At 32.0% G+C, this 12,343-nt stretch overlaps 1 protein-coding gene across 1 annotated transcript in view; it reads left to right on the top strand.

The window, feature by feature from the left end:
• Nucleotides 1-9,374, top strand: part of LOC101898198 (matrix metalloproteinase-2) — a 527,659-nt gene extending 518,285 nt beyond the window's left edge. Inside the window, exons 4-6 of the mRNA XM_059128418.1 lie at nucleotides 1,379-2,058; nucleotides 4,023-4,164; nucleotides 4,227-9,374. Of these exons, the coding sequence (XP_058984401.1) occupies nucleotides 1,379-2,058; nucleotides 4,023-4,164; nucleotides 4,227-4,774 (1,370 nt within the window). The 3' untranslated portion in view covers nucleotides 4,775-9,374. The remainder of the gene's footprint in view (nucleotides 1-1,378; nucleotides 2,059-4,022; nucleotides 4,165-4,226) is intronic.
• The last annotated feature ends 2,969 nt before the right edge of the window (nucleotides 9,375-12,343 follow it).

Consider the following 12,343-nt stretch of genomic DNA (forward strand, 5'->3'; position numbering starts at 1 on the left):
TATGGTGCAAAATTGTCATTTTAATTTGGTTTTCTCAACAGTTTAAGAGTCTAAAGTATCGTATTGTGAAACAGCTGTTTTCTTGCCAGTTTCTACTAAATGTTGTTCGATAACTTTTTGCAAAATTTCCACGCGAGAGAGAAAATTCTCTCAGTACGGATTACTGAGTAATTTTTACAGGAATAGTTATTATACATATAACATAAGTTGTGTTCCAGTACTTTTTTAGTAGTAAATCTAGCAGAAGAGAGAACAGTTCGAAATGTCATTCTCAATTAGGTTTGCTCAAAAAATAAGGGAACGGAAAATTAGCAGAAATGCGATAAAATGTCAAAATTCAAAATTCCAAGAGTAAACAGTCCAAATCGGACTGGTGAAACCTTACTCAAACGGACGCCAAAATTTTAAAAAAAATAGTATTGAAGACGATACGTTAAAATTAATAATCTATAATAATAATTAATAATCTGATTCATCTTTCAGCCAGTCCTCTTCACTACTGGAATCATCCAAAAGTGCTCCATATTTTTTCTTTTTGTTTTTTTTTTTTTTTTTTTTGCACTACAAATATTAGTTTTTCCTTTAGTTTTTAAGTTGATCATTTCTTTATTTTTGTTGTGACGCGGGAACATTGAAATGTATCAATACATTTTTCAACCTTGTTAGCCCTGCCAATTAAATGTCATATTCACAATTTGCACATTTCTGCTCGGCCAAATTCATGTAGCTAAAACAAGCAGAAATGTGCACCACTCAGCGCCATTTTTTTTTCGAGAGAGCTGCAAGTTTTCCTAGTTTTTGCAGTACGGGAACGCGTTGTAGCAGAATTAGTACTAATTTGTAGGTTCTGGAACACAACTATAATGTGATTTACAAATGGCCAAGTTCAAATTTATAGTTCACAGAAAGGAGATGAACTAGTTCATTATAAATTGTTCTTATTAGTTAATTGAAAGGTAGGTTTACACATACATCCCTCCCTATTTATTTTCCACTACCAACGCCATCTATTGAACCAATGCAACAATGGAATGTCACATCTTATTATATGCCTTTGTATTCAACCACCACGCTTCCGTAAAAAAACTATTATTATATGTCTAGGTTTACGACTTTTTCGAAGTATGTATGATACGTCGGAAAAGTATGTCATATCCGTCAGAATTTCTGACAGACCGTCTATGACCCTGATAGTTTAGTTGCCATAGATGATATTACTGTGATTGGGCAATTATTTTGGTTAACCAGAAAGTACTTTTAAGCCGAGTAGCCAGATCGATATCCAAAAAGTAAACAGAAAAAATCCCTCAAATAAAACAATTAAATTTATCATTCATATTTAATTCCATCATTCATTTCCAATTTTCTCTCATTCCAGGTACTGATTTCCTCGGTGTTGCTGTACACGAATTTGGTCACTCCCTAGGCCTAGGACATTCCTCTGATCAAAATGCCATTATGTTCCCCTGGTATCAGGGCTACACAGCGGACCGGGAATTACCCGCCGACGATCGTAATGCTATACAGGAATTGTATGGAGCAAAGGTGAAATCCTGGGGTACATATCATGCCCAGCCAAGACCAACAAGGACTACGACAACAACTACTACCACAACCCCAAGGCCAACAAGAACGTATTATACAGTTCGCAACTATCCCAATTCGAATCCTTATCCATACTCACCGCAACGACCGAATGAACGTCATCCGTATCACAACAATAACAACAACAACAATCATCACCATAATCGTAATCATCATGATCCACGTTATGACCACTATACACCAAGAACATATTATCCCGATTATAGAACACCGCCAACCACCACCACAACGACGACGACAACAACACGTAGACCTTATTACATGACAACACCATCAACGACAACAACACGTCCGCGGCCGCGTCATCATCCCACACATTCGTATCCACCGCAACGTACGCCCACCAAGACGCATCGTCCATTGAAACCACGTAAACCCAAACCAGATAGTTGTGCGACCCATTATGATGCCATATCGATTATACGCAGTGAACTGTTTATTTTCCGAGGACAGGTAAGTTTTTTTTTGCATGATTCTTATAGAAAAGAGAAACACACTAAGAATGTTTATAGTTCACACAAGATAGTAAAATATGTTTTATTGAATAAAGTGATCTATCATGATTACTTTGACGTAAAATATATACAAGTACGAGTGAAATAGATCATAATTGACAAATTATGACGTTCACGTGGCAACTCTTAAACCCTGTTTACACTAGGCAAGATCAAGGCAGTAGTGTCATTATGAAATGTTTGACAGCAATAACTATCAGAAAATTTGAAGAAAGATAAAATTATTTTGTTCTATTCTTTCTAATGTGACTCTCGAGTTTCCTTATTTAGTGTTTACACCAAAATTTTTCTATATACAAGATCACAAGATTTTTTAGATCACATTAAATGAAAATCAGCCGTTTAATGCCGTACAGAAATAATAAGTCCAGTGGATTTTAACTGTCAATTCCATTATGTATACGTCAAATTCAAGTCATTGAATTAAGATTCGATTTAATTTAAAGTATACACAATGAAATTGGCAGTTGAAATCCCATCAACTTTGAAAATGCAAATTAAGCCTTAAATAATTTGTAGCGTGAAAGAAGAGACATTAGTTAATGGTATTCCGAATTTGCAGAGGAAAATGAAAATACCGAACACCAGAGTTGTATAATCAAAGTCAAACCTATTAGTGGTGTTATTATATTGACGGCAACAAAAATGCCTTGTATATGTACAAATCCGAGATGGGAACCGGTTTTTTATTCAGTTAAATTTCGCAGAGCATGATATGCCTATAATGTAATGACTTTGCCTTCTTAATTTTGATTCATGACAAAATCAGTAGGTACTTCATTTACCTCAGCTGATTACCTTAACGAGTTGTCAAAAAGCGTATTGTGATTGAAATCGAAAGATTAACAGACAGTCAACAAAACCTTAATAAATTTTGACATTTTTGCTGATCTGGGGTAATACCTTATTGAAGGTCCATTAAACAATCGAAAGAACCCCATACTCATGGTACAATTACCAAGGTAATCCCCTGCCATCAGACGATTATTTTTTTTTTATTTGAGGCCTATAAACTGTCACATTAATAATTTGTACTTCTTCCTTAAGATGTACAGTTGGCAAGAAATTTCAATTTATTTCCGACCAAATATTTTGTTATTTTTAATGGGTATAAAAGTTTAGGAAGGATATACTCCAAAACGGAAAACCAAAATATTAGCCCCATAGGTCATGTAAGGTTTGATTATGGAATAGTTAAATTTTACCATGGTAGAACTAAGAAGGTAAAGTCATGTAATCATATGTTTAATTTTTTTTTCAAATTTACACATTTGACAACATCTCATTGTCAAAATCTACATTCATAAATCCACTGAATACACACAAAACCAGAGATGGAAACTGTTGTTTATGCATTGAAATTTGACAAGTTAAATTATAGAATAGCAGGGGTGGGAATGCTATTTTGAAAAGAGGTTGCCTATATTACATTGCACCATGAATTTTGCTCTAAAGTATATTTTTGCGGCAGCTAAGACAATTATGAAGATTGACTTATTTTGGGCTTATTTTGCTGTAATACTGATAAGAGATTGTCGATTCGAATTTCTAGTCAAATTGACCTTCATATATTATTCATTGGTCATTTTAGTTCACAACATTTATCAGCTGATTATTCTGGGTTTTGATCCTTAAAGATGCACCTTAAATAAAAAAACGTCATTTGAGGACTACACAGAATCTAAAAGCACCGAAAAAGTTTCCTTAAGATGAAAGGCTTAAAAATAATACATTCCTTATTAGTTTTGTAAAATATGACACTCGTCATACGTTAATATTCGTGTTCGGCAAAAAGGGTTGCCATATTCGATTTAGAAAATGAGTCTACCTCTGTTGTTTAATATGAGCCTTCTTATTATTTTCTTAAATCTAAACATGCTCCCGCTCTCCCTCTCTTTACAGTACCTTTGGCGCATTGGCGAACGAGGCCTGTATCCTGGTTATCCCACCGAAACCAAACGGCTATGGACTGCTTTACCTTCGAACTTCAGTAAAATTGATGCCGTCTATGAAAACTATCAGCGCCATATTGTCTTCTTTATTGGTAAGAACTTTTCTGAATAATTTACAAACATTTATTAAATATTCTCACATAACTCATTACAGGTCGTAAATTCTACGAATTTGATTCGGTGACCCTGATACGAGAAAACTACCTATCTGCCTTGGGACTGCCGGCAACCCTGCCACACATTGATGCTGCATTTATTTGGGGTTACAATAATCGTACATATCTCTTCAGCGGTACTCTGTACTGGTCGTTGGATCGTGAAACAGGCCGTGTTGAACTTGATTATCCACGCGATATGTCCATCTGGTCGGGTATCGGTTATAACATTGATGCTGCCTTCCAATACACCAATGGCAAGACATACTTCTTTAAGGGCCACTCTTATTGGGAATTTGATGATAAATTAATGCGTGTGGCTCATCCTAAGCCTAAGTCATCGGCCAGAGACTGGATGAAATGTCCACGCAATGCCAACGAAGTGGATGAAGAACAACGAACGGCACCGCTCATTTCAGAAGTTGAAAATACAGGAGGAAATTTCGCTGCAGACCAACCGCGGGGGTCTCTGTACATGTTGGCCATGGCAAACATCATAACTTTGATATGGTCAGCTGGTCTTGTGCGGAGTTGGGAGTTGTGGTAAATGTCTGCACAGAAAAGTCTGTCACAAATGACAATGCCTGACAAATCCAAATAAATAAACTATATATACAAATAAATTAGATATTTAATAATTCTGAAGTTAATATTATATCGAGGGCAACGTTTTTAAAGCTAGCTGGGTTGTTATCCAAAGAATTCCATCCACATTGAAATGAATTGCTGAAAATTGCCAATTGCCTTAATTACAAATCTAATTGATTAATAGTAATTTCATGTGTGTCCAGGTAGCTTTATTTACTTCCTTCTTTCTTAGGTCAAGTTTACATTGGAGCCTCTTATCAAGATAATTGTCATATGTCTTTATGTATTTTACATCACATTATTCATTTAAATGCAGTCTGTCGTGATACGAGCTTAAATGTAAACATGAACTTAGTCAGATAACCCTTGTTCAAGCCTAAAAATTTACAAAGATATACACCTAAACAATAATCCTTTTAATATTCATTTAGTTTAAATTTTAAGTAAAATTTTTTAGTGTATTTACAATTTTTTTAGTGTTTACTTCTTTTTTTAGTCTATATATATTTTATTTTCAATTAATTCAATGGACCCCTATGGCACTCGTCAATAAAGAATGAATATAATTAATTTTAAATATATTTTAATTACTAAAAATTGATTTAGAAATATCTAACATTTTTACACAATATTTTTATGTATGTATATTTAAGTACGGATTTTAATTTGTCTACTAAATGATAAACATTTTGAAATTGTATACGAAAAAGCATTTCTTTCCAAATATATAAGTGCCATTTTACAACACATAGACAAGTTTTGTTTGAGCAGTACTCCGGGAAATATAGGCACTACTTTAGGCGCAACACCGCATTGAAAAACAACAATTTATAGCGCAAGTACCATGGTAGAAGAATGTAGGTAGATGCATCAAAGCTTAGGAACATTGATATGTCAAAATTTTTAAAACGTTTTATCAAAAATAAGTAAATTTTTATATGTTTCCTTATATGATATAATTCTTATAAATTTCAATAATTTTTCATTCAACATTTCCAATTCCAAAATTAGTTTGACAGTTCATTGTCCCAGCAGCTGTGTCGATGCGACTACCTGTATTCTTCTACCATGGCAAGTACATAAGAAGCTTGAAGTCATGGTTTTTGGCACATTAATGTCAAATTATAATTGAAAATGACGGCAGGATTTTAGTGCGGCTCTGCATTCCCTTTATGAAATATAACAAAATATGCCTAGCCATGACTTCAAGCTTCTTATGTACTTAACCATTAGGATTGAAGACCAAAGCAATTCTTGCCTCTTCTATATCGTACGCTATCTTTTAAAATCAAAGGTAAAAAGGTTTGCATACACAAAATCCAGTGAATTTTATCTGTCAAATTCACTTTGAAATCGAATCAATTTTAATTGACGTATACACGATGGAATTGGCTATTAAACCTGGAGTTTAAGGTAAAATGCCTGTAAATTTAGTCTTTTAATAGTATGTTAACATTAGAGCTTTCTGCCGGGTTAACTTCCTTTATGAGGATTTATTTGACGTATATGCAATGAAACTCGCAATTTAAATCTGCTGGGTTTACTAAATATGATTTGGAATAAACCCATATTTTATGAACAATTGGTCTGTTTCAGAACTGCAAGAATGTGAAACTTTTTACTACTATTACCGATTTTCCCTTTATGCTATCGAAAAAAAAATTGCAAAACTAGTAGATTCTTGCAGGTTCTGGAACAACCCTAATATTTGTCAAAACGCAAATCTAATTTGGCTAAAATTTGAGACAGGCCTCTATTCCGTAATTTATTTAAATTAACTCAAAAAAAAATCGTGAAACACATTTTATCTTGATCAAATTACGTTTAGATTTACAAAATTCACTCGATCTCAAACATCAATTCCATAGTACATACCATGGTAGAAGAATATAGGTAGACGCGTCGATACAGCTGCTGGGACAATGAACTGTCAAACCAATTTTGGAATTGAAAATGTTGAATGAAAAATTATTTAAATTTGTAAAAATTGTTGAAAATGCGAATTATACTCCGAATGACGTAGTATAAGAAAACATATACAAATCTACTTATATTTGAAAAAAAAACATTTAAATTTTTTTGACATATCAATGCTCTCAAGCGTTTATGCATCTACCTGTATTCTTCTGCCATGGTACATACGTCAAATAATATCCACTGGATTTATGAATACGATTTGCGTGCCGTATACGCTTTGGAATTGACATTCGAATATGGTAGTCTAAATGCCTTAATAAGACTTGTTTACATTTAATAAATCCAGTAGATTTAACCTGTCAATTCCATTAGTATACGACAAATCTCAAATTCAACGGATTTCGTTTGACACATACGCAATGGAATTGACAGCGGAAATCCGCTGGATTTATAACTTATTTATGGCATTTTATAGCATATTTACTGGATTTAGAACAATATCAAATAACCCTCATAAAGACGGCAATTAACCGTGGAAGTGGGTTCAATTCGAACGCATGTTTGTCAAATATTTTGGGATTGAGTCAATTATCACGGTTAACCAGGTCGAAAATTTGTGTTCAAACCTCCTTTAACACGAGAAAATTCCCAACTTTAAACCTCCTTTAATACGAGTAAAAGCAACTGACAAACGCATGAGGATAAAAGGATGAAATAGATCAAAGCATCGGCCTGAAAATACCACACTTTTGAAAATATTGGCCGACGAAACGAAAAATACAACACTGTTGTCAGCTCCATTTGGAACAGTGTTGTATTTTTACTTCGAAGCATGGTAGAAGAATATAGGTAGACGCGTCGACACAGCTGCTGGGACAATGAACTGTCAAACCAATTTTGGAATTGAAAATGTTGAATGAAAAATTATATAAATTTGCAAAAATTGTTGAAAAATACGGATCATAATAACCTCCGAATGATGTCGTATAAGAAAACATATAAAAATCTACTTATATGTGAAAAAACATTAAAATTTTTTTGACATATAAATGCTCCCAAGCGTTGATGCATCTACCTGTATTCTTCTGCCATGCTTCGAAGTCACGATTTAAGCTTTGCTCTGCTTTAGCCTCAAAAATCGTATATGTATTTTTGCAAGTTGCCCTGTATAAACATGGTAAAAGAATACAGATAGTCGCATCGACACAGCTGCTAGAACAATGAACTGTCAAAATTGCAAATGTTGAATGAAAAATTCATAGTAGAATTAAGGAGGAAAAGTCATACAATCATATGTTTGAATTTTTTTCAAAATTGTTCATTTGTTAGCATCTTATTGTCAAAATTTATATTTATAAATCCATTGTATGTACAGAAAACAGATCTGATATTCTTTTATAATATTCATGGTAGAAGAATAGAATAGGTAAATGCATCAACGCTTGGGAACATTGGTATGTCAAATTTTTTTAAATGTGTTTTATCAAACATAAGTGCTTTCTTATCCTACACCAATCGTAGGTTGTTTTTACAACAATTTTTTACAAATTTTAATAGCTTTTTATTCAACATTTTCAATTCCAAAATATTTTTGACAGTTCATTGTGACAGCAGCTGTGTCGATGTGACTACCTGAATTCTTCTACAATGATACGTCTTTAAATTGTCATGTTGCCAAGCCATTACCTTAAGGGAAAAAAATTTGGCATTTAAAGTACGTTTACACCCACTAAATTGTGTCAATTTTAACAAAATGTCAATTATATTGCATATGTCAAATAAAATCTTAATGGTCCATTTCCAATGGATTTCATTTACCATATACGCATGCGTGTGTAATGTTTTAAATACAAAACCTCAACTCGGCTTAACTTTGATAATTGATCAGTCACAATAAATTTAATTTATATTTTTATAGTGTAATTTATTGTGACTGATAAATTATAAGGCTTATCCCGGGTAGAGATTTTGTATCTAAACGTACTTTAAATGTCAAAATCTGTTTCATTGTGAATTTCAAATAATGAACGCGTTGTTAGGCTCATTTTTGAAATGCTGGTATAACACCTCACTGTTACACCATGGTGTTTAACCTGACAGTAAACAAGTTTTATTAAAACCCGTCATTTAAACTGTCAATGTTATTAATTAAAGACAACTTGAGGTCTGATTTACATTTGAACCCTTTACCACTGTAAAGTGTCCGATGATGATTAATTCCAATTAAAGTGTATGAAAATGTGCATGGTAGAAGAATACAGGTAAATGCATCAACGCTTGGGAATATTGGTATGTCAAAATTTTCAAAATGTTTTGTCAAAAATAAGTAGATTTTTATAAGTTTTCTTTTACGACGTCAATCGGAGGTTGTGATGATATGTATTTTTGAACGATATTTACAAATTTTAATACCTTTTCTTTCAAAAATTTCAATTCCAAAATTAGTTTGACAGTTCATTGTCCCATGAGATGTGTCAATGCGATTACCTGTATAATTCTAAAATGTATGTGAATCAGATTAAGGTCATTCGTAAACATTTATCACTGAAAACAGATCCAATATGAACGTATCAGGCTTTATAAAGCCTTATTTACACCAAACATATTTTCGTAAAACGAGTTATTTGGATTGTCAATCCCATTGATTATACGTAAAATAAATAACAAATTTGTGTCAAACTCGTAATTAGGCGTCGGTGTGTAAGAGAAATGGTAAAGTTTACAAATCTGTATAAATAAATTAATATTTTTTTCTTTGTCATAAAATTCAACAAATGCCCTTCAATCCATACTACAACAAAATATAAAAAAATAATATAAATAAATAAAAAAAATTAAATCTTGTCAGATTGTTCGCCTTCTAGATTGCCTGACAAAGCAAACATAGCAATACATATTAACTTTACTGCCAATTTTGTTTTAAACAATAGATTAATAAATACAACACAAAAAATACAATAAAATATATGTTTATCTTTGATTTAATTAATTTCTTTTCATCTTTATAAATATGTATGTATTTTATTTTTGGTTAGTGACTTTATGTATTTCAACAAAACAATTAACAAATATTCCCTTTTTTATAAATAAACGAAAAAAATTATCACCCAATCATGTATTTATACAAAACTATAATATATATAAGAATGTGATATTATTTTAATATTAATTAATGTGACATCACTTAAAGTTTCCTTTTTCATTCATTTCGTTTTTAACCCCAATTTGAATATTTAACATGCCTTAAAATTTGCTTAGCACTCATTTGTATTCTAATATATGCTTTGAGATAAATATATATTTCGAACAAAAAATAAATAAAATATACCATACAAATAAATCATAAGTAGTTATTATTTATGATCTCCGCCGTGGAAAACACTTATTATAATGGTAGCGTAGAGCGAAAAGACGTTTACAATTTCATTATTATGTATAATTTTAATTATATTTTTATTGAATATTGAAATTGTCAGAGCTTATTCGCTTTGCTCTATCAAAATAAGTTTGTTTGCCCACGGATCATCTCTTGACATTACAAATAATTATAATACAAATCTTAAATTGGAACCGAAATTTACGAACAAATATGAAATTAAGTAATACAAAATGTTTAATAAAATAAACAAAAGTGTAAACGAAATAATCTGATATATTAATAAAATTCCCTCTTTAAACTGTACACAAACTCTTTTTATTCGAAATATTGGTGGTAAGTATAAGGTGTTCCACTCGATTTTGAAAATCAGACAAAATATTAAATGTAGTTTACATTTTGTTTAATATCTGTTTTCCTTTAGTATGGTCATGGTAGAATTAAGAAGCTAAAGCATGGTAGAAGAATATAGGTAGATGCATCAACGCTTGGGAACATTGATTTGTTCAAAATTTTTAAAATGTTTTATCAAAAATAAGTATATTTTTAAATACTTTCTTATACCACGCAAATTGGAGGTTGTTATAATATGAATTTTCAATAATTTTTACAAATTGAACAGTGTTTGGCTTGCTTGTTTGGGATACCATAGTATTTTGTTGTTGCAAAATCGTCAGGCAAAATCCCATTATTGTTGTTTTTATAAAAACAACGTTTGTTTATGAGTGGAGAACGATGGTAATGTTTACCAGGGGGTAAGGCAGAGAATACCTAGGTTTCGGAAAGAGCCACCAATCCTCATCAGTTCCCTTGTTTCTTGTCTGGGATATTCTCCCCAGAAGTTATTTAAAAAAAAAAAATAACTTCTATGACAAAAAACATTTTTTACCCAAGTGACGAGATCGTAAGCTCAATAGAAGAGGAACAAAAGAATTACATAAAACTAAAATTCTTTTGGAAAATCTTCTAAATCTTACAACCGCACTTATAAACATTTTCATCTTTCTCCACTTGTTATGCTTTCGTTCAACCTGAACGAAGTAACATAACCATGTAAGTTTGTTTTGTCTGTTACAACAAAAACCCCTTCGTCGACTGTGCCTGTGTCTATCAATAGAACAGTGTTTGGCTTGCTTGTTTGGGATACCATAGTATTTTGTTGTTGCAAAATCGTCAGGCAAAATCCCGTTATTGTTGTTTTTATAAAAACAACGTTTGTTTATGAGTGGAGAACGATGGTAATGTTTACCAGGGGGTAAGGCAGGGAATACCTAGGTTTCGGAAAGAGCCACCAATCCTCAAGCATAACAAGTGGAGAAAGATGAAAATGTTTATAAGTGCGGTTGTAAGATTTAGAAGATTTTCCAAAAGAATTTTAGTTTTATGTAATTCTTTTGTTCCTCTTCTATTGAGCTTACGATCTCGTCACTTGGGTAAAAAATGTTTTTTGTCATAGAAGTTATTTTTTTTTTTAAATAACTTCTGGGGAGAATATCCCAGACAAGAAACAAGGGAACTGATGAGGATTGGTGGCTCTTTCCGAAACCTAGGTATTCCCTGCCTTACCCCCTGGTAAACATTACCATCGTTCTCCACTCATAAACAAACGTTGTTTTTATAAAAACAACAATAATGGGATTTTGCCTGACGATTTTGCAACAACATTTTTACAAATTTCAATAATTTTTCATTCAACATTTTCAATTCCAAAATCGGTTTGACAGTTCATCGTCCCAGCAGCTGTGTCGATGCGACTACCTGTATTCTTCTACCATGAGCTAAAGTCATGCAATCATATGTTTACATTTTATTTATTTCACTGCCTTTACACGGTGCAATTTTTAGCTGGCATTTTTATCAATTCTCTTTTAAAATTTCTGCGTAAATCTTCGCGCCTTTACACGGTGGCATTTTACGATAATAATGCTTGGCATTTTTTCTGACATTTTATTTTATTCAGTATTTCGTATAGAGCTAATTGTTTGTAACAGATATTTATAAAGAAGTGATTTAAAATTAAATGTGTGAATCTAAAGAAGAAATGATGGAAAAAGTTATTGAGGTGTTTAATATAGCATTATTAACTTTTATTTTAACTTTCTTTTTTTACTTTTTAATACTTTCAATTAATTTTCATATAATTCACTATACAATTCAATCACTAAAAACATCACATCACAATAAAAGAAACGCATTAAAATTTAAATAAAGAAACGATATGAAATGTCAAAATCA

This window comes from Musca domestica, unplaced genomic scaffold (assembly GCF_030504385.1).
Source record: "Musca domestica strain aabys unplaced genomic scaffold, Musca_domestica.polishedcontigs.V.1.1 50, whole genome shotgun sequence".
NCBI lineage: Eukaryota > Metazoa > Arthropoda > Insecta > Diptera > Muscidae > Musca > Musca domestica.